The sequence below is a fragment of the Varanus komodoensis genome, unplaced genomic scaffold (genome assembly GCF_004798865.1).
Source record: "Varanus komodoensis strain SLA01 unplaced genomic scaffold, ASM479886v1 scaffold56, whole genome shotgun sequence".
In the NCBI taxonomy this organism is placed as follows: Eukaryota; Metazoa; Chordata; class Lepidosauria; order Squamata; family Varanidae; genus Varanus; species Varanus komodoensis.
In genome coordinates, this window is record NW_025336169.1 from 2,493,129 (window position 1) to 2,520,554 (window position 27,426).

General features: G+C 52.3%; 1 protein-coding gene across 1 annotated transcript in view; it reads right to left on the bottom strand.

Annotated features, from left to right (window-relative positions):
• Positions 1-27,426, bottom strand: part of DTX1 (deltex E3 ubiquitin ligase 1) — a 48,324-nt gene that overhangs the window by 7,039 nt on the left and 13,859 nt on the right. Inside the window, exons 2-6 of the mRNA XM_044448951.1 lie at positions 20,174-20,855; positions 6,343-6,404; positions 4,604-4,765; positions 948-1,009; positions 553-711 (exon numbers count right to left, since the gene is read on the bottom strand). Of these exons, the coding sequence (XP_044304886.1) occupies positions 553-711; positions 948-1,009; positions 4,604-4,765; positions 6,343-6,404; positions 20,174-20,855 (1,127 nt within the window). The remainder of the gene's footprint in view (positions 1-552; positions 712-947; positions 1,010-4,603; positions 4,766-6,342; positions 6,405-20,173; positions 20,856-27,426) is intronic.

A 27,426-nucleotide genomic window follows, 5' to 3' on the forward strand; every position in this document is an offset into this window, starting at 1 on the left:
AAGGGAAGGGAAGGGAAGGGAAGGGAAGGGAAGGGAAGGGAAGGGACGGGACGGGACGGGACGGGACGGGACGGGACGGGACGGGACGGGACGGGAAGGGAAGGGAAGGGAAGGGAAGGGAAGGGAAGGGAAGGGGGCTTCAAATAAAGTACGTTTAGCTCTGCAGCAAACACTTCAGGATACTTTTTGGGTGGTCCTGAGATGGGGAAACTTAGCCAGAGGATCTTCCTGCCCCACCCAAACACCAAGATGTGCCACAAAAGCCAAGAAGAAAATCATACAGTATACATATAAGGATCTACACTTAGTATATAATACTGATTACTGTTTCACTCAGGATGATTACATCATGATTCTAGTATTCCTCTAACAGGTCATATTTTAGATAGGTAATGATTGCATCCACATGTTATTACATACCCATGATTCTTTTAGCACCCCTGACAATCCAGCCGTTATCACGCTCACGCTGCTGGACCAAAAGCCGACTCCCCGCTTCACATTTCACTAAGCAGCCCAGCCCGGCCCTGCCCGGCCCGGCTCGGCTCTCACCTTGTTGCCGGTGTTGTACATCGCGACCAGGCAGAGGAGGTGGTACAGGTGCCCGCACTTGCCCAGCTTCCCCACCAGCTCTGGCTTGGCACCTTTGTGCCTGAGGATCCCCTCGTAGCCCGAGGAGGACACCAGCCTCTCCATGCAGATGGTACAGTCCTGTCCAGGCAGACACAGGTGGGGTGTGAGTGGGGACCACAGGGAGAAGGGTGCTGAGCAAACTGCAGGCAGCCCCATCACTAAGGTGAGGCGGAGAGAGCATGATCAATTAAGGCAAAGTCACCCACTGAGATGCAAATGGGGGGTCCTACTCCCACCCAACTTTAATCAGTGCCCTACTCCACCCCAGCTGGCACAAGGTTTGGGACTGGTCAGGGGGGCAGAGTGGGACTCACCTCATCGGGAGGATTCTTCACCTTCTGGATATAACGCCGCACCACGTCCTCGGGGTTCTTGCCTGCACAAAGCAGAAGAAGGTCATGGCCAGATCGGATGTATTTTATTATTATTACGTTGTGAGCCGCCCCGAGGCTACGGCAAGGGCGGCACAGAAATGTTTTAATGAATAAATAAATAAATAAAAATGTAATTCCAGCGTTTTAATCCTGCTCCACAGCCAAACCAGGCTTCGAGAGCAGCTTATAAGCAGTTAACATGGCAATCCCCACCTGCAAAACTCTAAAAAGCCACAACATGCAAGGAAATAAGGACAAGGAGGGAAGAGGAATTGATGAAATGAGTTTTCACTAGGGCAGCTGAATGGGATGCTGAAATCTCCCAGGTGGGGCGGAGGAGCAGTTCAACTGGAGCAGAGCCTCCCTCCCTCGCTCCGTCCTTCCCAAAGGGCCATCCATGCAGGGTGGTGACCCCCAAGTGACTTTTATATTGATTGATATATTTATTTGCTCACTTGCTTAAGCATTTAATGTATTTATCCGGAAGCCATTTCATCAGGGTGTAGAAGCTGGAGAGAAAGCAAGCTGAGCCTCGCTAAGAAACCACAGCTTCACCTAGCTTTGCCTCCCTTAGCCGTTCCATCAGGCTGCAGCAGAGAGAGGGACAAGAAGGACCATCATCCTGTTTGAAACCGGTGAGCCTGAGGCCAGGGGCTGTCTTTTTTTGTTTGTTTTTAAACTTGCTGTGTGAGCTTTTCTGGAAGACTTTCCACTTGAAGAGCAGGTTATAAATATTTGAAAGTGGCACATGAACAGCAACGATAGCCCACCTTTCTGCCTGACGACAGACCTCCCAGGCAGCTCACCGCAAGCAAGAATGGATACATAACAACACCCGCAAAGACTCTTTCAAAAGGCAGTTGTGACTTAGGAAGGCTTTAGAGGGACGAGAGAAACAGAGCGAGTCAGAAGGGGCCTCCTGGGCCATCTAGTCTGACCCCCAGCTCCAGCCGGCTCCGCTCACGTCATGCCTCCCATGTGCATGTCCAGCCTTGTGCATGATGAAGAAACAGGTCCACTCCCCAGGCCTTAGAAGCCGCTGCCGCTGCCCCACTGCTGTGTGGTGTGGTGGTGTAGCGGAACCCAGGCTCCTAGGGCTAATGCATGATGGCTTTTTCATTAGCAGGGTTGCTGAAGTCACCTGCCACCCTTCTCAGAGTTCCCGGTTCCCATCTGAGCTTAGTTCAATCTTCACCGCAGCTGGAGGTGGAGGAAACCTGGCCTTTCCAGCAAGGATATATTTTGAGCTCTTCTTGTTATGATGCAAAGTATTTTGGGGATGCTTAGTCTTGAATGGGTGGTGAAGACCCATTCACCTCGCAAAAGGCCTGATCCTGCTGCAGCTCAACCTGTCAGAAGGAGTGGGCTGATAGGAGCCCATACCTAGCTGTCTGCATCTTTATTTATTTTTATTTATTTAAAACATTTCTATGCCGCCCCCATCGCAACAAAGCCTTGGGGCAGCTCACAAAAAATATTCGGGGCGGCTCACAAAAAATCGTAGGAGTCTCCACAGGATGTCCATGGGGCCTTTCTCAGGAAGTACCTGCACATCCACATGTATCTCTGCACTGCTCTTATGGTGTCCTGCAGACTTCCAATCCCCTCCATTTTTTGAGAACAGGTCATATCCATTATTCTTCTGCCATTCTAGACCCTACATTTTGCATTTTGGGCCTGCCCTTCTTGCAAGGGGACATAAGGTGCAATATAAATATAATGATTGCTCAGTATTTCAATGTTCTATTGTATTTCAATGTATTTTATTGTGTTGTAAGCCGCCCCGAGGCTTCGGCAAGGGGCGGCATAGAAATGTTATAATAATAATAATAATAATAATAATAATAATAATAATATTTACATCCTACTGTTTTTCCTCATGTAAGGTGCCCAAGCTGGCTTAAATGATCCCCTTCTCCCCAGTTTATCCTCATACCACCCTATAAGACACTTTGGCTGGGAGTCCATCACCATCCCAGAGTAGCTCAGTGAGTTTCATGGCCAACCAGGGACCAGAAGTCAAATCCTATTCGCTAACCACTACACCACACTACTCTCACACTCTGCAGTGGCTCACCTATGAACTTGCCATTTGACCAACCTGTTATTTCACTTCACAGAGAAGCTGGAAGGCAGGCAGAGAAACTGCCGCAGAGAGCAGCAATGGACCCCCCCGGGTTCGTGTGCATGTCGGAATACGCTTCTGGCCCACAGATCCTTTCTGGGAAAATATCTGTGGCCGCTAAGCACTGGCCATTCTGGCGGGGAGAGACTGGGAGCTGCAAGCCAACACATCTGGAATGGCACCAGGCTGAGGAAGGCTGAATTAGAGGTTTGCTTAAAATTGACTCATGCAGAGAATTTTTAATTAAATTCATACTGAGAGTTTAATGAAGCTGCAGATGTGGCTGATGGGCGACAACCTTGGCAATGGGTTCCTAGGAATTCTGCCTGCTGTGCCCCTGGGAGCCAATTTTAGAAAAGGCCCCGCAGGCTGCCTAGCTCAACTCCCTGCTAAATGCGAGGACTGCAGTGCAGGATGCGACCTAAACAAGCATCCCCTCCCCACTTCCCCTTCAGCACTGCCAGCAACGGAGAGTTCAAAAGCTCAGACGTTCAGCCTGTCGAAACTTAGTATTTTCACAGTTGTCCACAACACTGGGGAACTTGCTAAGATGCTTGGGCTCTCTCTTGGGGAAAGGAAACCTTCCCCTGTAGGCGATCCTTATTAACTGAGGCTGCAATCCTGCACCATTCACCAGGGAATTACCTCCACTGAACTCAGTAGGACTTACTTCCAAGCAGACAAGTCTAGGTTTGTGTTGATACAGACCTGTGTGAGATTCTTGCAAAAATATTTCTATACCTGGTGCAGCTCTCTCTCCCTCCCTCCAACATGCCAAAAAATCATCCTTCCAACCGACGCTTGATCTCCTATAGGAAAATTGTTCTTGGGTGCACCTTGTTCCAATCCCCTTTAACCCCAGTCCTTGTAAAGGTATTTATGCATAACTGTCAAAATGTGATGAGAACATGCATTCATGAGCACATGAAAATGCACATGATATTGAAAACTGAGGCAAAAAGGGTTACGGACAGACGGCAGCTAAAGTTGGATATGCTTCTGATTTACACCCATAATTCTTGACCAGGCGAGGAATGGCATCCAGAACACTGCTTCCCTGGATTGCACTGGACATCTACACCGCTCAAGGCTGGTGGGCAACCTGCAGTTCATAGTCCTCCTCCAAGTGTTCTCTTCCACGGTTGTGACAGCAAAACCAACCAAACAACCAAACTCTGGAGTTTCGCCACTAAATCGTGTCTTCAAACCACTGCAGGGGCTTAAAAAGGCCCAGATCCACCAGCGTATACTCAGCTGTGTGGGCATTTTGCCTTGATGGGCCCCCAATGGGCCTTTCCATGATGCCTGAAAGCACTTGACACAGCACCCCACTGGGGCATTATGGGAAACTCTCCGAAGGCATCCCTCAGATCAGCCACCTGCCCAAGGTCTGTGGCCCCGGCTGGGGAATCTGACTACAGGCGCCCACCCCAAAAGCCGCCACCTGGGGGTTTAGGAAGGCCCCACTTACTCTTTTTCAGGTGCTTCTTCTTGGTCTTCCGGGATATCCCAGTGATGCCGGGCACTGGCTTCACATCGCTCTTATTGACGGGCGGCGGATGCAGGATGGGCTTCGGGGCTCGAGTGAGGCAGACGGGCAGGCCGGCGGCACACATCAGGATGCCCGTCATTCCTAGCCCAGAAAGAGCGAGCGAGCGAGCGAGCGAGCGAGAGAGAGAAAGAAAGAAAGAAAGAAAGAAAGAAAGAAAGAAAGACAGGTCGCAGTTGGGGAAGCTCAAGGCAAGGGGGAGATGCGCTGCCCAGAACTGGAGCCTCTGGGGACGGGTGCTGAGCCATTTCCGCATTCCACTTTCCAGTTCTTCTGTGTGGAAGCCTCCACACCAGGGGCAAAGAACCTCCATCCTTGGCAGGGTTTTCTCTAGCTGTGGGGCTACGGACCCAGATCCTTTCTTTCTTAGAGTTCCAGATCTATTCCACAAACTCACATATTTTTTTTCCTGCCAGGTTAATCAATCAACTTTATTTTTACCGATTTTACTACATTTCTGTCCTGCCTTTGTCTTTTCAAGGAATGCAAAGCATTTTACATAATTTTCCTCTTCCTCCTCTTCTCAATCTTATCCTCACAACAACAACCCTGTGAGGTAGGCCAGGCTGAGTCTGGGACTGGTCCAAAGTCACCCGGTGAGCTCCACGGCTGAGTGGGGACCAGGACCCACATCTCCTGAGTCCCAGTCCAATGCTCTAACCACTAACTCCTCTGTCATAGCAGGGAAATTTTTCAAGGAAGCTCGGATGTGCTTAACTCTCCCCTTCCCACATGTTGCCATGTGTCTCTCCCTGCTCAAAAAAATTAAATAAAATCTGATCCCCAAATTGCAATACACTTAGGAGAAAACAAAGCCTATTATTTTGGGTCCAAATGAATCCAAGTGTTTGTAGTATTAGGAATAATTTGGACGAGAAATGAATCAGCTTTGCTTTTGACCTCAGATAACATTTTTAAGATCCTAGTCATGATTTTGGGTCAAAGGTGTGAATTGGCATATGCTGATTTTACAGGGATTTGGAGACCCCCAGCTGCTTCCGTGCCAAATCCGCCTCTTCCAGGTCCCAAGCCAGCCACCCTTCGTGTCCTGAGGACTAATCATGGGAAGGTTTCCTGGCTTCCCTCTGGCACTCAAAGAGGTTGGAAGTAAGAGCAGTGAGAGCTTCGAGCTGAACTATGCTGGTACTTCAGGGTATTTCTGTCCCGTCTCTTTCACCTGAGCCCTGGCATCAATGCTGAGAACTTCTCAGCAAGGAATTTGTCCCCTGGGCTGAAAGAGGGGCCCAGAGGAGGGCGATGCTCACAAGTGCCTTTGACCAGATCAGTTTCCTCGCCGGGTCCTAGTTTGCCCCCTGCAACCTCCCCCAACATCTGCAGGCCCCCCATGGTCCCAGAAGAACCTGCCCATGAGTGCTGGTAGAAGGGGTCTGTGGCAGCCAACATTTCCCAGAATGCCCCTGGACAATGCTACATGGAGGGCATTCTGGGAAATGAATGCAGCACCTCCCAGAGCCAGCTGCCCTGTGCTGATGGGAACACTGGAAGACATTTGTTTTTAACAGAGGCCAAATGTGGGGAGCACTGGGGGGCACTGCGGTAGCATTAGGCACAGCCACTGGCCCCTATTGGCCAAGCAGCTCCCCTTACCTAGCCCCAAAGCTATGGGTGTCGCTCCTGCTGCATCACCTGAGTGGTCTTACCTGCTAAGGCAGGGTGCACCGGACCCGTTCCATTCAGGTTCTTGACTGGGAGGGCAGGAACTCTGCAAGAGAAAGAGGGTGGAGTGAATCGGGACCTGTTCTCTGGTCTCTGCAACATTCCGTATAGCCTGAAGTGCCTGGTCCTGCCTAATCTTGGAAGCTAAGCAAGGTCAGGCCTGGCTGAAACCTGGATGTGGGACTTGAACGCTATGAACTGCCCAGAGGGTTTTGACTGCGGGTGGTATAGAAAAGATGATGGTGGTGGTGATGATGATGATTCCTGTCCCACCTTTCCTCCAAAAGCCCAAGGCGATGGACATCTTCCTCCTTTCCATTTCCTCCTCACAAGAGAGATGAGGCTGAGCATTAGTGACTGGCCCAGAGTCGCCCCATGAGCTTCATTGTTAAGTAGGGACCAGAACCCAAATCACCCCGCTTCCAGGCCAATTCTCTAGCCACCACACCACCCTCCAGCAAGAGTGTGGCCATCAAACCAGGATCCCTTCACATGTAACCATGTGCTGAGCAATCAGGGATCTCCAGCCCTTCTGAGGTTTTGTGCGCATCTGGAATTCCAAGACAGTGTCACAATCCCACTCACAAGACGCCCACCAGAACGGTTGTCTGAGGTGGTCCATTCATAAAACATCTGCCCCAATAGGCAAACCCATTCACAACACCTGTTTCCCAGAAAGCAAACCACTAAACGCTAAACACAAAAAGGCATTGGCCCCAGAACCCAAGTCCAAGGCAGGCGTGTGATCTGAACTCCTCGACGGACTTACCATCCGATTTGAGGTATCAATTGGTTTTGCACTCCAAGAGCCACCAGCCCCAGTCTGCATGGCCAATGCCCAGGAATGATGGAAGGTGTAGTCCAGCAACAACAAAGTCTCCACACTCTTGTGCTAGCGCTACTTGTGAGTATTTCGGTCTCCTTTGGTTTTGAAATCCTTCATATGCACTATAAGCTTTCCCACCACTGAGGAGCCTGCAGCAGGGAGGCAGCGGCCACTAGAGTTGGGGGTCTGGCTAGCTTCCTTCTCACCCTGCCCTGCTCTGAGGAAGAAGAACCAATGTTTTTGTTATGCTCTGGCTAGCAGCCGGGGCACCAAGCTCTTGGGCAATGTGCTGAGCTTTGTTCCCTTTAGGAGTCATGTTGGCTGATAGGATGGGATGGAGCTCCTTCCAGGGAAACATGGCTCCTGCTTGGGCATGGGGCCACCAGACAAGAACTATTGTGACCGTACGTCATCATAAGGGCATTGAGACCACCAGCAGAAAAGCCCAACGTTCCTCAAAGATCCATTTTAGATCCAAGAGCTCAGTGTATGGAACCTGCGCTCTGGCCTGCTTGATGAGATGCCATTCCTATCGCTAGGTCTGCTCAATGCAGTTCCTGTCTCAGAGTCACCCTCACCACAACGCTGTGAGGTAGGCCAGTGCTATTATGCCATATTGCCAATGCTTGGCTGAGAATTGGTGGCTTGCCAGAGATCATCTAGAAAGTCCATCACAGAGGTGAGGTTGGGACCAGGGACTCTGCCACTTGACATTGCTAGTGCCGCTCTAATGCCCACCTTGTGCAGAATGAGCACTTCAGAAAAGGAAGAAAGAGAAGTCGAGCGCAACCTCTGGTGAGAGGCACTGAAGAGTCTCAGGAGACCTTTTGGTCAAGACTGCAGCAGGAGAGCTAAGGGTTAAGCACCTGCCTGAGTGAGGGGTGGGACTAGATGACCTCCAAAGTCATTGACAACATCCTATGAATTCCTCTGCTCTTCCCAGGGATCCTGATAAGAATCAGCCCCCAGGTCTCTCCAGTGGCCCTTAGAAATGAACCCCAAACAGGACAAGGCGAGCTCATTACCTGCAGAGGTGTCTTCCGAGTCAGCTCTAGGACCGCCTTTATCGCTACTATGCTATAAACCCGAAAGGAGCTTTCTGGGAACAAACTGGGGACCCTGATGTTCTTCTGACAGGACACGCGGTGAATGGTGAACAACCCACAATTCACAACTCACCAACAAACCATGGGTTCTGTTCATGGGTTCCATGGGTTCCATGGCTAACAATCCACGGCTTGTTTGGGCAGCTAGATCCAGAAACAGGATCATCCATGGTTCAACAACAACCCATGCTCAGCTCACAAGGAACCCATCCTCAACCCTTGAATGTGGGCTGCCCTGTCAACAGAACCAAGCCAAGATAACAAACCATGGTGAACAACCCATAATTCACAACCCAGCAAGAAAGTATGAGTTCTCTTTGTGGGTTGTACATAATTAACAAGCCATGGTTTGTTTGGGCAGGATTCAGACAACACGGTAACCCATGTTTTAACAACAACCTACATTCAACCCATGGGGTTTTCATGGCAAAGATACTGGAGTGGGTTGCCATTTCCTTCTCCAGTGGATCACGTTTTGTCAGAGCTCTCTGCTACGACCTGCCCGTCTTGGGTGGCCCTGCAAGGCAGAGCTCATAACTTCATTACGCTACGCAAGCCCCTTCACCACGACAAGGCAGTGATCCATGAAGGAGAACAAAAGAAGAAGGGGATGGCAGAGGATGAGGTGGCTGGATGGAGTCACTGAGGCAGTCGGCGTGAGCTTAAGTGGACTCCGCGGGATGGAGGAGGACAGGAAGGCCTGGAGGAATGTTGTCCCTGGGGTCGCGATGGGTCGGACACGACTTCGCGACTAATAACAAACACTCAACCCATACTGAGTTGTCTGAACCCAGCCCCTAATAGCCCCCAATGTTTGTAAACCAGGTGGTTTACACACATTAAAACCCCACCAATCCTAAAATAAATAAATTGGCTACACCACGACTGAGTATAAAATAACATGGTTAAAGTGAATTAAACAAATAAATACACCATTAAAATTAATTAACGTTAAAATATTGGTTAAATAAAAAGTCTTGACCTGGCGCCGAAAAGCATATAATGACGGAGCCAGGCGGACCTCGGGGCAGATTGCAGGGGTGGAAAGAAGCAGCAACTCCAGGGAGCTCTCCTCTGTGGGCCCCTACTGGATGGGGGTCCTTGGCCCAGGCCCCACCATGCCAACCAATGGCGCTGGCCCTGTGTGTAGAGGGCACACTCACCTCATCGCAAGCTTGGTCTTCATGGCTGCTTCCTCTCGCTCTGGGAATGGAAAACTACGAAGTGGAGAGAGAGGCTGCCCAGTCTCCCTGGAACTGGATTAGGAGGCCAACAGGTTCAGGGCTTAATATAGGAGCATAATCTCCTTTGGGAGTGTCAGAACTGGCATGCCTCTCCCCCCCCCCCCCCCCGCCAGTAATTTCACGTCTGTGGAAGGAAGGGGATGCCCAGAAATGGCCGGCCACTGACCCGGTCATTAAGAAAGGAGGGAAATCGTGAGGCCGTGGGGTTTAGTTTAGTTTAGTTTTTCAACGGAGGGGCTAAGGGAACCGAGCGCCTTGCAGAGGTAACTGAGCTCCGGGAAGGTCAAAAGCTGACCCCATTCCCTTTTGCTCAACATGCCCACAATCCAGCTGAAGTATGGTAAATCCCATTAGCTCCCTGGAAGGGGGTTAAGGACTCACATTAATTCTCCCCATGGGAATGAATGAGCCTTAAGAGTGCTTCCTTGGGGCTGGATCGGGCCTTCTGTGTTTCGTTTTAACCTTGCAGTGCCTTTGAGCCCAGGGGCAGAGGTTCTGCTGCATTAGGAAGCAAAGGGGACGGATGCGGATATACACCCGAAAATGGGGGCTTGGCAGATTCCCTCCCCTTGCAAGAAGCTTGCAAACACTTGGCATGCACACACAGACCTCTGAGATAAAGACAGGCTAGGAAATCTCTGCTCTTATTAGTGCTCTTATGAATGAAACGTGAGTTCCCGGTTGTTGGCCGAGGCGTTACGGAACGTTTCAGAACATCCCAACTGCTCGGAAGACGTGCCTGCCATGCACGACATTTACATGGCTCTTCACGTCATACGCCTCTGTCGACCGTGCCCTCTTAGGGACGAAATCGGCTTTGTTAACTCTAATTTGTGCCAGATTATGGCCCATCCCAGAATGCTCTCCCGACTGAAGTAATCTTTTAATCAGAGCTATTTAGGTCTTGTTACTAGACTCTTGGAGATCCACAAAAGAATATATTGCAAGTTCAGGGCTATCCAACAGGGGAAGGTCCAGAGACACCTGCTTTCGGGGGATAGTCTCAGTTTTAAACTGAATAAAATACTGATCGCATGCTTAAAACAGCTGGCCTGGGGCTGAACAGAGCCACACTCTGCCACCTGCAGCTGGGCTGTTTAGTCTGACGACAAGACTAAACTTCCGTCTCTTTCATATTAATCTGAGCCTCTTGTAAGAGGAGTATGCAAATAAGAACAAGAAAAAAAAGTCAGACCAGCTACCTTAATATCTCGCCTTTCTGCCTCCTGCAAGGAACAGAGGGCATCTGCTGTAGTCCTCCTCATCCCCATTTTATCCTCACAACGACCCTGTGAGGTAGGCCAGGCTGAGATTCTGCAGCTGGCCCAAGGTGAGTTTTGCTGCCAAGTGGGGGATTAGAACCCAGATCTCCAAGTCTCAGTCTAGCATTCTGACCACTACATCACCCTCGTTCTCAATCACAGACGCTAATAATTGTAGGATAAGACGACGTCCCTGGTCAACACGGGCCCCTATTCTGCCTTGGGTGGTGTGTTGTGAGTGCAATGAAGGCAAACAAGGAACAGCGGGAGTGGGAGGCTCCATAAACTGGAAAAGATGGACAATTTTCCCTTCCTGGTTGTGACAGCCTGCACTGACTGGTTTCAGGCTCCCAGGGACTCCGATCTCTGCCCCATTTGATGCCTCAAACTGGGATGCGAGAGACTAAAGCAGGGGCTTTGGGTGAATGCAAAGCGCACCTGTGCCCCTTCCCCTCGGCAGTGCTGGGCCGGCCCGGCCGTTCAGTCCGCAGACAGGTGGATCCTTGCCCCGAGCTCAGGAGCAGCACTTAGGAAAGGCAGAGCCGCTTCTGCCTCCAGGCTGGTGCTTCTCCCTGCAGGGCACATGGGCCCTCCAGATGCGCAGGCAAGGATGCCCAGGTGCTCCGGGGAGCGAGCGGAGAGCGCCGCCTCCCACTGCATCCTCTGCAGCTGGCGCGTGTTTTGAGACAGCTGCTGGTGGGTGGAATGCGTGTGCACATGTTCCCGGTCATCATGCGACCGAGGCGGTTGGGGCCCAGGCTGGGTGGTGGGTTGTTCGGGTGTGTTGCTAGCTTCCCTTAACTTCGAAGAACATGCGACATAAGGAGAAGAAACGCTTTGGCAGTGTGCAGTAGAGGAAGAGAGAGAATGAGTGTGTGCATGCGTGTGTGCCTGTTGTTGTGAAAGAGGGGGGGGGGTGCGCGCAGCACTTCTTGCAGTCCTCTCAGTGTGGGAAGCTCGCTGGCACTCTCCTCTGCAAAATGGCTGACATCACGCCAGAGTCCCGGGGCAGCCCTGACACGAGGCAGAGTGAGGCAACTACCTCAGGGGCAGAGGCCAGAGAAGGGGCAAGAGTGATCCTAAGCCCCCTGACCTGTTAGAGGGCATGGCCTGTCTTCACCCCCCTAAACTAGCCTGCTGCATTCAGGAAGGGTGGAAGGCACCATTGGGTGCCCGGTGGGACTGCCAGCATTAAAATAAAATTCAGTGGCCTTCAGTCTGAAACAGGGAAACTGGCTTCTGGTTTGGGAGAGCCCCTCCCATGTCACCCTCTCTTCAGGAACCTCCCTTCTTGCTGCCATCACCCCCAGCTGCTCTTGCTCCTCCTCCTCTTCCTCCTCCTGGCTACCACTTGCCCCCTGGAGAGGCAGACAGCGGTGAACAAACGAGCCACGCATCTCCTTCTCTGCCTCTTTCTCAGGGTCAGATGAAGAGGGGAGGTGAACAAGCAGGTTGCAAAGGGGAGGGGCAGCCATTGGGGGATCTTGCCAGTGGGCCCCCACTGGGGGTGGGCCCTTGGCAGTTGCCCAAATGCATCTACCTTTGATGCTGGCCTTACATCTACTGAGACTTCCTGCAAGAAACTCCTTTTAAATATTATTTGCCATGATTAGACCACAGCCATGTTTTGAAGTCAAAGAACACACAGCAAAGACTAGAATACTGGGAACAGGTGGAAGAGAAATAAGAATACAAATATGAATAGCTGCCAAATGTTTGGAAGTTCCTGCTGCGACCAGGAGCTGTGGGGCCGGATGCGAAGAGGAGGAAGCAGGGCCAGCTGCAGGCTCCCGTGCTGTTAAAAGGACCAGCATTGCTTTCCTTGCTCTGGAGCAAGGAGCTGTTCACGGGCAAGATGCCCTTCCAGCTCCATTCTTAATGTTGCCTCTCTCTGCAACTGCTCTCAGAGCAGAAATACCGGCCAGCGATCCCGCTCGCTGGAGAGCCAGTCTGGGGTCCTTCACCTCCAGGTTTGGGAAGAGGGTAGGCGTGGTAGGTTGCGCCCAGCACCAGCCCCTGGCGTCCTTCTCCAAGCAAGCAACTGTCCTTCCCAATGCAGATTCTCTCGTTGCCCTGAAGGGCATCTGCACTCACCGTTGGCAAGCTGGAGCCGTCCAGCATCGAGTTTCTCCATCCTAGTCCCGCCTAGAGCCACCCTCCATGGACCCGTCTTACCTGGCCATGGGCTGCACACCCTCCGCAGGGCAGAACGGCTCCAGTCAGGGTAGAAGCTTCGCTGTGCCCCAGCGGCCCTCCAAAAAGCTGAAATGCAAGGGCACTCAGAGGGAGGAAGGAAGCTCACACAAAGCTTCTCCACACGCCACTGCACTGAAAGCTTGGCTGGTTGTTCCTGGGTGTGACTGAGATGCGCTTCAGTGAGGTCGGGACTGCAGGCACCTTCCCTTCTGCTCTTAGCCGCACTTGCAGGCGGAAGCAGGGGCCCCCAAGGGCCCAGCCTGCCCCCGAGAACTTGCACCCCAGCTGAGCAACTCATTCCTCCAGGGGTGCCATATTGGACTTTGCAACAGAGACCTAGCAGCCTGAGCTTGTTTTCCTCCTCCTGCCCAGTCCGACCTCCTTTTGTGCCATTTCTTCTCGGGCTGTGAATCTGAGGACAGGGATTGTGTCCTTACAGATCTCAGCAAGCCGCTGCGCTGGGGGCTTTTTGTGCTAATGGGAGGCAGGAAAAATGCTTCAATGCATCTTCAGAACTGGGGATTTGACGGTTCGCTGTTTGCTTGGAAGGCTTTGACTCCACGCTTCATCCTCCCAACGTCAGCGGAGACGCCATCGGAGTTCCCCGGACAGCCATCTAAGCAGGATGGTTCAAGCAGGAATCCTGCATTGAGCAGGGGGCAGGGCCCAAAGGCCTGCTTGGCCCCTTCCAGCCCTGCTATTCTATAATTTTACGAATCTATGTTCAGGGTCTGTGACAAGAGGCCATCAGATCCTCTGCCCCTTCTGATTTTTATTCTACTTCTTAGTATTTTGAACTTTCTTTCAACAAGGACAGAGGCACAGAAGATGCAATGAGCTGCCCTGCAGCGCCCGCTTTTATCTGAGTTCAGAAGTGCTGTGTTGGACTTTAGTGCTGGCAACCCACCTGAGATCCCAGAATCCACGCCAGATGCCTTGTTCTTTAAGTTCTCTGGAGCCGACATTTCTCTTCAGCTTGCCTCAGGGCAACAAGGGTTTTGTGACTTGCTGTGCCCCCCATGGCTGCAACTCTATGAAAGGACCGAGACTCCCCCATGGCGGCCATTTTGTGAGAGCACCCACGACACTCTCAAAACCCCCACCAAGCCAAGGAGGTTGGGGAGCCCTGGCTTATGACAAAATGAGGGTTCTGCCTCGAACCTGCTTGCTGAACTCAGGGAAGCAGACATGTGGCTGCAAGAACCCTTAAACGGGGGAGAAGAACGGGGGGCCTCTGAGGGGGGAAGGGGACCTAAGCTCAGGGATTATTCTGAGTGCCGCATGAAAAGCCCTGGCCACCAGACTGCAAGCCCAAGGCCGTGAGTGGCAGACCCTCCGTTTAGGCTTTCTGTGTTGAAAAGCCAGCCTAGGTTTGAGACCCTCTCATGGCTGCCCTCCATGCCAAGAAGCCCGCCAGGTGGCCAGGTGTGTGCACTCACAAAGGAGTCTCCGCAGCACACACCTGGGCACTGTCCAAGAAGCGCAGCCTCCGTCGCACGTGTGAAAGGAGAGGCCGTGTGGTGCAGTGATCCCGGTGTCGGACTAGAATCCAGTTCAAATCAACACGTAGGCATACAAAGACGTCACTTCGTGCACAACATTTCTATAAACCGATTGCACTTAAATAACACCGTGATAAGCACTTATAACGGATCTCAGACTCTGAGATTCATTTCACTCCACCAGCGAAGAGTTCCAGATCTCATCAGTTGTTGTGCATCCAGAACAGAGAAGGGAGCCTTTTGCTGGCCTACGCTTCTTGGAGGAAGGTCAAGTTAAAAATATAATAATTAAATGAAGCACATTCTGCAGCAGGATGACTCAGATAAGCATCCTACACCAACAAACATGGATCCTTTGCCATTTTTCTCTGGCATTACAAACTCAGAAGAAGCCAGGCAGTGGGAGCCCAAGAAACCAAAACACTCCCTCCCCTTTCAGTACTGGACCCCTGCAAACGATCCCCATGCAAATAAAAACCGAACCAGAAACTGGAAATTCAAAGGAGGCTGCAGCCCAAAGGATGTCTGAAAGTTATTTCCACCGAAGTCGACGAGATGAGCTTCAGAGGAAATGTCAACATGACTGACAAATATACTTTTTGGGGGGTTTTGGACACCTATCTTGTGGGACAAAGCTCCCCACCGCCACCACTGCAACCTCAATGAAAGGGTGTTGCTCAGGTATATTTTGCTTCTATCTCCCCACACTTTTAAGTCACCCCATAATCAAGGACCAAGTCTTTCTGTCTTTCACACAGAGGCTTCCAGCACAATTGACAGATTAGCAGATGGGCTGGGCGGGAAAAGAGGATATGAAGGCCCTGGACGCTTGCCAAGAAATTTAAGGCACAATCCCGTGTGTGTTTAGAAGGGGGGAAGCCGAACAGCTCCCAGCTTGCCCTAAGCAGCCCTGGGACTGTCCCTTTACCCTTCAGCCTTGGAAGGAAGAAGATTCACCACCTATCGTTCTATGGACTGAAGGTCTCACTGCTTTTGCTGCATCTCCTGCAGTTCTCAATCTCCCACAGATGCTTCTCTGGGTATATGCAGTGCAGGGTGGTGTGAGATGCAGAAAAGATCTGGGACTCAGACCACGGGGGGAAAGAACACACATGTACTTAAGCTACTTTACATGGGCTCTGAACTGTGTGTGTGTGTGTGTGCATGTGTGTTTAAAGGACCTTGTCTCCTAAGGACACCCCCACCTTGTAAAAAAGGGAATTTACGGACAGGGAAGAGATGGGCAGAACACTCAGGCGGAAAAGATTCCAGGGTGGGCAGAGGCGGAAGGGGAGGGAGCAGCCAAAAGGGGGTCACAAAGGTCATCAAAGGCCCTGTGACTTTGTTTCCCCAAGTGTGGTGCAGTGATTAGTGTCCTGGCCTGAAAATCTGGGATTGCCGGGTTCCAGTCCCAACCCAGCCGTGGGGCCCACTGGGTGATGCTGTGCCACTCACGGACTCTCAGCACAGCCTACCTCACTGGGTTGTTGTTAGGATAAAATGGAGAGGGAGAGGAAGCTTGTGTAAGAGGAGGCCACCTTGAGTTCCTTGAAAGGAAAAAGGTGCGATATAATAAATACAGAAAATAAATGAGCAAGTGCCTGTGGAAGGGAGCCTTAAAAGATTCAAGGTTCTGGCTCTAATGGGCATCCTTGAACACCGCCTCCGATGGGCTGCTTATAGCAAAGAATAACAATGAACATTGTTGAAATAAGCAAAGATGGATGGTCCCCTGCCTGCCTTCCTTACTTCCTAGGTGATGTAAATGATTATTGTGCATGAATAAATTTTACAATTCTCTCTCCCTCTCCTCCCCTCCCCTCCCCTCCCCTCCCCTCCCCTCCCCTTCCCTTTTGTGATCCATTCCCTACTTGATTTTTCATTCTTTGTATTGGTGAAAACAGAATGCAAAATGAAAATGACACTGAAAAAAGAAAGAGCGGCTGAGAGTGAAGGGAGAGCGCAGCAGAGAGGGGAGCGCCTGGGTGCCCCAGAGACCCGAATCATCCTTGAAGCATCCTTGGTCCTGCTACCTGGTTGCCGTGGCAACACAAGACTTGCTCTCCGGGCTGCTGGCCCTGCTCGAGCCTCCTTGGGGACTGACGGCACAAAGACCTTGCGGCTGCCCACCCTGCCGGTCTCTTCGGAGTCCTTCGCATTGGCAGGGGGGCCAAGCGCCCTGCCGGCTCCTTCACTAAGCCCTCGGGAGAGGGGAGCTGCTATTCCGCCTGTGCCAGCGGGCAAGAGGTTCAAAGGAAGAGATGGGGAAGGAAGGGTGACCGCAGAAGGCAGCATTCCTCTGCCAGGCAGGCACACTGACCTGAAAAGCTCAGTCACAAATCGTTGTTGTTGTTGTTGACATTTGATGGCAAAGTAAGGGAGTTTTATTGCATAAAACAGGAACCCTGGCTCCTGACCTTAGAAGCCGAGTCCCAAAAGCTGACAGAATTTTATTATGTATTAATCTACCCATCTCTCTGTGTGAAATATTTCTATATCCTCTCTTATTTGCACAAATCCCAGAGAGGTTTACCACAAAATAATCCAGTCAAAATTCAGCAAGAAAGGAAGATGGAGAGAACAGAAGAGAGCTCCTTTCTGGGGCACAGGCAAAGACAATTTTTTTTTTTTTTAAAGTTCTGGATCACCAAGTTCCCGGGACCTTTTGCTGGGCAGCACGCAGAGGGAGATCGTTGCACAGGATGGGTGCCGCAGCCGAGAACGCCCATCTTGGCTTCACCCCAAACAGAAATCCAAGTCCCATGGTATGGAGAGGAGGGTCTGTCCCAGACATTTTACAGAGGTTGGTATGGGGGATGCATTCCGGTCCCAAATTATAGGGCTTTGCATACAAATACCTTAAAGACGCAATCCGAGGGCCTCCCTCATTGTCTGGAAGGCCATAGGATATCGGGAGCCCCTGCGTCATGGTCCTCCAACTGGGGAGCTCCGGCCTGCGCCCCTTGCCGCCAGCATGGGAAGAACCGGGCCAGCTCCATCTCTGAGGGTGGACAACGTCCTTGGAGAGGGTTGAGGGGGTGTGTTGGGGGGACAGAGTGGGGAGGCAGCTGGGGCCGAGAACACGCTGCATCCGCACGGCACCCTGGGCTCCTCCCCCCCCTCTTGCCAGTGCTGCATCAAGAGAGCCAGCAAGACGAAAAGGAGTGCGAGGCGTGGGGTGGGGTGGGGTGGGGTGGGGGAACCCCTTCTGCTCTGCACTGGATGCGGACAAGCCTCTGAGTCTGGAGCCTGCATGCGACAACGGCGGACAACATGGGACTGCGCACCAAAGCGAACTCACAGCAGACTGCCAGTGAGTGGATTATCAGCGGCGGCGGCCTTGCACTGTACTGATATCGCCCTTTCTTCCTCCAGCAAGGAACCCAGTGCAACTTACAAGCTGCTTCTCCTTGCCGTTCTGCTCTCACAACAACCCTGTGAGGTGGGTTGGGCTGAGAGCCACCACGTGAACTCCATGAGGACTAGAACCCTGATCTCCTGAGCATAGACTATTTAGCCCAGACATGGGTGTGGCACGGCGCTCCCCATCAGGAGCTTAGTCACTGAATTTGGCCCAAGCTGCCAAATTATGATAACGCACAATTATTATGCATAATTATTATGAGAGAGGGGCGCTTGAACTTGAGCTGCTGCAGTGAGCAGGGGGCTGGCCATGACAGTCTTCCGGCTCCTTCCAGCAATATGATTCTACAATCTGCTGACCACATCCGGCAGCACCGCTCCAGGCAGGCAGGCTGCCTTCTGGCCCCAAATCCCCCTTCCCACATGCCAATAGCAGCAAAAGTAACATCAGGCAAATTTATCCTAACCACCAAGCAAATTAAAGAGGTGTAAAATCCCACACCATCAAAAGCTGACCTGCAATCACAGGCTGCAGCAGTAAGCTAACCTCCAACACACAGCAAGCCTGCCGGAATAAAAAAAAAAACAGCGCAACTTCGCATCGTTTCCCATGAGCGGAACCAGTAACGGGCAGGTTTTGTTTGCTTAGCTGCTGTTCCAGAGCTCAGAGCCAAACCACACGGGGCTAGTCCTGTGTTCAGACAAAGGCACACAACCTGGCTGGGTTCGGCCTACTGAGGTGCAGCTTGTAGGCGGGGGTCCTTTGGGGGGCGAAAAAAGGCCATTGTCAGAATAAAGCCAACGCTGCGTCTAGTTCTGGGTTAGCAGGATGTCTCAGGCAGGGACCAGATGAAAGCAGCCAGGTCGCACATCCTCACCCCACGTCCCCCTTCAACTCACGGCACATGTCACCGGGCCCTTTGTCCTTTTCCTTGTATCATTACGGTGCGTGTCTTTTCAAGATAGCTATGGGATGGGTTGTCTCTCAGGGAATCTAAAGTTTTTAGGGGAGTGACGGTACCAAGAGACAAACAGTTTCCAAGAAAAGGGTGCATGCCCTCACAAGCAGTGGCACCTACAGGGGTGGATGCATGTGGTATTACGGGATCGGAGCAGATGGAGCTTTAATATCTAGGACTCAAAATATGCGGGACCCAGGATGCGCTGAAGCTGGGCTCGTGTGGCATCTCGAGTACAGGTGTCCAAGAGCAGAAGGACTGTCTCTCGCCCCAGGTGCCCAGAGGGACAGCTGTGGGGAGTAGCACCTGACGGACTTGGCTGGAAGGCTCCAGTAGGATCCAGGGGGTGAGGGTTCAAATCCTGCCTGACTTTGGACCAGTGACTTTCTTTCAGCCTAACATCCACAGGGAGTTGGATGTTGCATAAAGTTTGTGCTGACTTTGTCTTCTCTTTAGTTGCATTTGCCTAGGCATTGGAACATTTTAGAATGACAGCATTTGGAACTTTTTAGAAAGAGCAATATGAAGCTGTGCGTTTGCACATCATTTGCTGTTTGAAGACTTGTTGATGCTTTCTTTTCTTTTCTTTTCAAGTTTGAATGGTAGGGAGTACGGGTAAAAAGGTCGTGTGCTTTGCCCTGAAACCTTTGTGGATGAAAGATATTCTGCAGATATTTTAAATGAATAATGGAATGAATGAATGAATACTAGATCAGCACATGCAGTTTAAATCTGAAAAGGGCATGCAGTGCATTGACTCTGAAGTCCAAACACACATTTGGGTATCCCTCAATGGATGAGAGTTACTACTCTTGATTCAATAGTCTATTTCCGACCACTAAGCTTCTTAGTTGGATCGGGGCCATCTGTTTCGCTGGACGGCACCAGCCTTTCCATAATCTGCTAGTGGAGTGGGAAGCATCACCCTGACAACCCCACATGTGCTGTCTCCCCCTTTGTTTGGGCATGGGGCAAAGTGAAGCTCTGTTTGCCCCCAGTGACATCACTCCTTCACCAAACAGGATGGACAGATGGACTGTGTGCCATCGATCACATGGCAGGGCTTAGCTATTCAACGTCCCTGATTGGCCGGGCTCCTGGTCCCTGAATGGCTGGGCTCCTGGTCCCTGATTGGCTGGGCTCAGGAAACCAGCAAGAAGGTTTCTTTTCAGAAAGCAGCTAGTGACAGGGCCACAAACAGGGTCAGACAGACACTGGAGGACATTCAATAAAGATTCTGCACTCCAAATGCCTTTTCTTCTGATTCTCACCCCTAACAATTCAGTATATCACAATTCTGGAATAACAGGTTGAGAAAGCGCTTGCCTGTTCGGAAGGATGCTGTTGTTAGACTTACCCTGGGGGGATAGTAGCCCTGGTGCTCAGGACGGCCACGCGCTGCGTCCCTGGCCGGTTCAGGTTGTTTTGACCGGGGAGCTGGGGGTTGCTGGGAGCACTCTGACTTCGTGAGAAAGCGGCCCCTTGCATCCCGTTGGCCGAGCGGACCTGCTCGATCTTGGCTGTCCCCCCAGCCTGCGCAGTCCCCAGAGACCACAGGGCCATCCCGCTCAACGTATTGCTCTGACGGACGGCCTGCGTGCCGTTGCCGTTGCCCGAATACACCTTCCTGCGCTGGGAGGCCAGGATGGCATTGGAGGCCGCCCGGGTGCTGTTGACCAGCAGGCATTGTTGGCACGAGCAGGGGTGCCCGGAATTGGTGCCCACGGGCCAGGACTGGGACTTGGGGATGGAGCCCATGGTGAGCGGGTAGGCCAAGTCCATGCGCCTCCGGAGGCGGCGCTTCCGCTGCGTCTGCCGGTTCACCTGAGACATGCTGTTGAAGTAGATCAGGTAGCAAAACCCCAGCGAAGACAGGTCCAGCCAGGGGTGCTGCTTCTCGTAGGCGTTCTGAATGGTGATGCAGATGTCCATGTCGTACGGTGTCCAGGAGTTGTTGTCGTTCTCCCACTCCCACACGATCCCCTTGCCGGGAGCCGAGGAGGGGTCGTAAAAGTTCCTTCGCACCGGGCGCATCGTCCCTGGGAGAGAACACAGACAGAGGGGACCGGTCAGCTGCCGCCGCACAACACGGGCGCTCGCTCTGGCCCAGGGACAGGCAGCTGCAGCCGGGTCGATCATGTGGTCTCCAAAATCCCTTCCAACTACAATCCCATGATTAGAAGAAAGGACCTATTTTTATGGATTAAAGGGGGTCCTAGCTAAAAACACAGCTTCTTTAAAACATGCTTCCCCCCTAAGAAAACTACTATTTTCTAGCCATGTCTCAGCAGACCCATTGAGACATGGCTATCCTAAGCTTCATTCACTGTAATGGGTCTACTCTGTGTAGGACTAATATTGGGTCCTAAGCTTCCTTTTGAGATGTTATGGCTGCTCCTACAAATCCTGTGATGTTTTGCACCATATCTTATTTTTAAGTCCTCTGTATTGCATTTTATGTTGTCAAGCATTTGTAACCTATAGACAAAGCATTTGTGACCGGGCAATGTCAAAGATACAGTTACAAGGCAATTCGGTGTGGCTGCCCAGGAGGCATCCAACAAGTGCAGAGGAAGCCTGGAGACGCAGCTTGGCTCCTTGGTTTCTCCCAGTCTGCAAAAGACTTTGATGGGCAATTTCAGTGGTCCAAATAACATACACCTGCTCACAAGGAGGACAGGCAGACATACTACTGGGATACCTCACAGCCCACCTCGTCTGCTCCTCCGTGCCCCTGGGAAGCCCACCCAGTGCCAGTCCCAAGGTTGGTTTTCCAACCTTGAAGCTGCAGTTGGGACAGAAAGAACCATGCTGGCTGTAAAGGCAGTGGGCAGACTCTCTGAGACCAGAATCACAGCTCCGACCTCTCCGATGGCCACTGAGACAGCACCCAGCAGCCAAAGGACTGTACCCGAATAAACAAACAAAATAAAATTCCTTACATGGGTTTTTAATGGTCAGCAGGGGTGTTCTTAGGAGAAGTAGGGCTCTGACCTTTGCAAGATGGAGCCATTCTGTGGACAAAACTGCACACGGTGCTTTTCTTAAGAACACAAGAAGAGCCACGCTGGGTCAGAACAAAGGTCCATCCAGTTCAGCACTCCACACACACATCACGCCCACAGGATGCCCCAGGCAGGCTGGGTGCAAGATCCCCCCTGCCCAAGCTCCTCAGCAGCTGGTGTGTGCAGGCAGGCCCCCTCTGGGGAAGGAGGAAGCACCACTGACAGCCTCCTCCCTCACGAAACTGCCCGATCCCCTTTGGTTGTGATGGTCACCCTTTTGGAGGGATACTGGACAAACCCATGGGGAAGAAGGCCATCCGTGGCTGCTAGTCCTCATGGCTCCAGTATCAGATGCAGTAAGCGATGTGCCCCAGTTGCATGGGCAGGAGGCGGCTGTTGCACTCCTTGTGGGTTTCCCTGGGCATTGGGTTGACCACTGTGTGAATGGGACTGGATGGACCCTGGCCTGATCCGACACAGCTGTCCTCATCTTCGTACGATGTGGATTTGGGGCTCTTGTGGGGACGGGGGGAAGCGCTGCCCAGGAGGCCACTTCAGCAAGGCTCCCTGCCCCCCCCCCCCCCCCCCCGCCCCCCCCCCGGGGGCCCCCCGTCCCCCCCCGCCGCACACGGGGCCCCCCCCCCCCCCCCCCCAATCTGCGGCTCTTTGCGCAGGAGGGGAAGAGAGAGAAAACCTTCCCCCGCCACAACTTTAGCTGCGACCTCAGATGGAACCTGCTCGGGGGTGAGAGGCGCAAAACGGAAAGCGACGGAGCGAGCGGGCGGGGGGGGGGGCACAAGCCGGGAACATCGGAGCAGAGGGCAGGGGCTGCTCCCTCTACCGGGGCTGTGGAAGTGTGCGCAGGAAGGTGCCGGCTCGCCCAGGGGCTTCCTGGCGCTTCGAGGCGGAGCGGAGCGAGAACAATGGCTGGGTCGGGAGCCCGGGCTGAGCAGCCGGGACGCGGAACCGTGTGACTAAGCGCAGTCCGGTCCAAATTGGCTGGGCGGCTGGGATTCAGGGAGTGGCGGCCGAGCCTGACGCAGCACGACGCATCCAGCCCCGTAAGAGCTGCGAGGGGACGGCGAACTGGAGGGTCAGAAAGCCGAGCGAGCGTTTTCTTGCCCACACGGATCCAAAGGGGTGGCCATAAAAGGGGTGGCGTGCAAGCGTCCGATCGTGCCTGGTCACAAGGGGGTTTGTTTTCCTTCTTTAGGCATATGATCCAGGAGGAAAATGGCTGGTAAGTCTGGAGTGCAGAGAGAGCTCACGAGGCACAGGTGCCTGGCCGGTGGGGACCCCAGAAACCCAAAGGAGAAAAGGGGAAAGGCTCTTGATTCTTGCCTCAGGAGACTCATGACCAGAATAGCCTAAGAAGCTGCACTCCAAGGTTTGTGAGCTTTGTCCGTGTGTGTTTTTCCAAACGTATGGAAGCGGTCCAAGCAGACTGAACTTGGTGCAAAAGGCAGTCGGGAGGCAGGAGTTCTGAGCCTAGGAATTGCTTGGGGGTGCCAGAATGGAACGGGTCTCACCCTTTCCCCCATAATGTTTGTCAGCTTTCTTCAGTGTAACATCATAATTCCTGGCAAGTTTGTTTATTCATTTATTTAGCAAACTTCTATGCCGCCCCATTCGCCGAAGCCTCGGGGCAGCTCACCACAATAAATAAATAAATACACAATTACCCATATAAAACAATATAATTGGAGACGTCCTGGCTGAAGATATAAAATCAATAAATAATATTAACAGTTAAGTTGGGAGAGTCATTTTGCTGCTGCTGCAAAAAATGGGGAGTCAGAAAGCCTGGCTGATTTCTAGCAAAGCATTCAGATATCGACGGGTGGATCTACATCGACTTTTTGCCCACAGCCCTGGTTCAGGGCACGCGCCACCAAACAACCCCCCCACACACACACACACACACACACACACACACACTTTCTTCCTCGGTTGCCTTTGCATCTCTCCTTTAGCTGATGGTGCATCCAAAGCAGCAGGCTGCGCACACAATCAATAATTATGTTTGAAGTGTTACGTTAACTGGGCATCCCTCCCCGGAGACTCATAAAGCTAAACGGCTGTGCGCCAGCGGTTTCCGTGGTGTTTGTTTTCAGCGAGGCCGAGGCCGGCTTGGCAGGCATCCCACTGGTTCCTTCACCTCGCGGCACTGCCGAGCCGGAAGCTGCTCCTAAGATGCGCCATGGACTCGTGTTGCGTTCCCCCCGAGCAGGCGGCAAGGGGTGCAAACAGCCCTTCCACGTCGCCTCCACGGGCTTCGGCCTGTGCCGTTCCAGGACATGTGCTTGAGTCTTTCCTGCTGGAGAGAAGCCTCCCCCACAAAGTTCTGCAGGGCTCCCAGTTGGGCATACTGGGGGCACTTCAGAACATGGGGCAGGGGTGGGGAACTCCTTTCACCCCAAGGGCCTAGCTCCCTTGGGGGCCACATCCCTCCTGGGATCTCTAGGAGGCCCAGAGGGATGGGTTTAGGTCTTGGATTGCTGCAGGAACCAAGCCAGGTCCAACTTCTGGCAGAAATAGCAGGGCATAAGTTAAACTTCACCCCAGCGGGTCTGCTCTGAGCTTGACTAAGGCTCTGCTCCTCTGCTCCCAAGAACAGGCAGAGAGGCTCTGCAGCACTCAGAAGCAGAGCACAGGGGCTGCAGTTCTCTCCTGTTACTCATCCCCAGCATCTGCTATCAGGAGATAGAGTGCTCCAGTATGTGGAAGCTCCACTTAGCGATCACAAGCAGGGTCTGCAGCAAAATGTGATTTGACTGTGTGGGTAGGGACTATTCGCTGGAACAACCCCCAACAGCAGGGTACACACACCCTATCGCCGCCCCCCACACCCCCCTCCTTGTAGCCCATGGTGCATGAGGTTCTGCCCAGACCTTTATCACACCCTCCCAACTTTTTTCAGAAAATGAGGAGAGGCGCACGTGGCTCATGCAGTGCTCACCCCTGCTGTGCGGGCCTCCGTGCGGCATGCAGGGTTCGGGGAACTGGCCAGGAAGCAAGACACTCCCCCCCCCCCCCGCTTTCCTCCATGTGCATTCATGCATTTGCAAACATCCTTTTTCACATTGCTTTTCGCTGCATGGGGACTTTCCCTCTAAGCTTATAGTTTTAAACCTTCTGCATGGCCCTTTGCAAACCTTTGGGTTCCCCTGCACATGTGCATCGCTCTGTTTTGTCTCCGTGGTCTCAATGCAGCTACAAAATGGTTGGCACAGGCCGCCCAAGTTCAGTGTGAGAGGGAGGGCTGGCTTGCGGCCATCCGATAGCCCTGTCTCCCGCGCATTTGTCACACCCTTTCCTTTCAGGTCATCGTAGTGACAGCGAGTCCCAGAAGTTAATTAAGGTTTGCATGAAGACGTATTTCCTTTTGTCAGCCCTGAATTTTTCACCCATCAGCATTAGTAACGAATCCGGAGTCTTCCTAATGCAACACTGAAAGAAAGACCTCCTTTGCCAGCTCTTTCCCATAGGTCTGATTTCGCAGGTCCACCTGCCACTCCGGACCTGATTCGGAACGATGAAATCCATGTGAGCCTCATGCATGCATGTTTACTCAGGAGGAAGGCGCAGCGTATTCAGTAATGCTTTCTCCCTTCTATGGGTGCATTGCAGCAAAACCTCACATCCCAGTCTGAGGTACTTGCTGGGAAGTAATTGCCAGCTGAGAACACACGGAGAACAGAACTATTATTTAAGATGCAATCAGATGTGTGTTTTGCTGGAAAAAGAGCTCTAAATCCCTGCCTGCCCAGGCCGTCACAGTGGGGTGCTTTTTCTGGTTTAACATGCATACGGTGATGGGTTTGCTTTGCTTTTCATAATAACTAGCAGCACAACTGCAGATGGCCGCTTTGGCATGGCCAAAAAAAGTGAGCGGAAAGGCCTCCGATTTGCATAATTTTGCACACAGTCCTGGAGATGCTACAGGCCAGTTTAGATGTAATTGCTCTCATTTAAGTAGAAACCTTCTTCATCTCACTGGAGCAAGCCTGGCTGGGTAACTTCCTGCAAGATTGTTTGCTATCTGGGCACAGGTGACTGCTGAGCAGCTTCAGGGCCCCTGAGCTCTTGCTTCTTCAGGTACTTTAGCACCAAACTGGGAGCTTTTCAAATCAAGAACCTTTCTCTGCCTGGCCTTCAAGTAGAGAGCCATCCTGTGTAAGGTGGACACATGGCCATTCTCAGGAACTCAGGCTTGCCACCCAATCCTGCGCCCATTTGCTCAGAGGCGATTCCCAGAAGACAACAACCTGAAGCACCTCTCCATCCTTCAGCCATTCACTCCTCTACACGCCCGTTTCTCAGCCATCCAGGTCAGTGGGTGTCTTCAAGCAGCTCCATGCTCTTGCCTTATCCCACCTTGCAGGGTCGTTGTGAGGATGAATCACCGGCACTGGCACATGCTTCTGGGTCAGCCTCCGTCTTGAGGGCTGGCTTCCCTCAGTTGTTGATACAACCTGGGACAGAGAGGGAGCCATTCGTTCTTGGCTTTGCTGATGCAGAGTCTGCCGCGAGCTCTCGCTACCTGTAGCGAGTCTGCCAAGCACATCCGTTTGTCAAGAGACGTTTGCATAAAAACACTGCCGAGCCACCCTCTGCTGTGCAATCGCATGGCTCTGCTAATCCCTAGTCATTCAGGTAGCCATCTGGAACGTTCGGCGCCGTCAAAGGCATTCCTGTCACAAACCTTACCGAGGGGGTGGACAGAATTTCTAGGCCGAGCATTCTGTTGCCGATCGCAGGCTTGGAAGCCAAGACTGGCCCACCCAGCCCCCAGGGCAGCCTGCCAGGATCTCTGAGTGTTCTGCTGCCTTTCCCCCCAACCGACAATAGTTTGGTGGTTTCCTGGCCTTGGTTCAGTTTCTCCCCATTCTAAAAAGGCAGGGGAAGTAACCAAGGTATTGTGATTGCTGGAAGAGCTTTAAGCTTCAATATGCTGTGAGTTTTGCTCCCACCCGGCCCAATCGCATCAACTTTGCCCCATCCCGTTGGCCTTCCTCTCAGCCCACCCTGGGAATACAGCTCTCACAGGTTTCTTTGAAATGCAATTTGGCCCTCATCTGAAAGAGGTTCAACCAGCAAGCGAAACGGAGTCTTCTGCAAAAAGACTTGGCCAGCTGGCCGGCTGCCTAGAATTCTGGACAGGATTTTAAATGAAGGCGGGATATAGAACTAGCTATGCTGCCTTGAGTCCTATGAAAGAACAGCAGGATTGTGGATGCCATCACAAAACCGAACCAAACCGAACCAAACCTCATGCAAATTGATGGCAGATATTCTAAAGGCCTGACAGAAGAAATACGTTTTCTCCAACTATCTAAACCAGGGGTGCAGAACCTTGCCCAAACGGGCCACATCCAGTCCTCCTGGAATCCCAGCCTGGCCTTCCTGGTTCCCAGAAAGCCACACCCCCTGCCTGGCCCCTCCCTCTTTCCCCAACCACTGCTTCCTTTGGTGGCTTCCCAGCTTTTGAAATGCCTTTCTGTGGTCTTCATGGCTGCAGGGAGTGTATTGAGCTAAAATATGCCAGATTCTGACCTCCAAGAGCTCCTTTGGAATGTCATTCCGCTCTAAAAGTGGTGTAGGC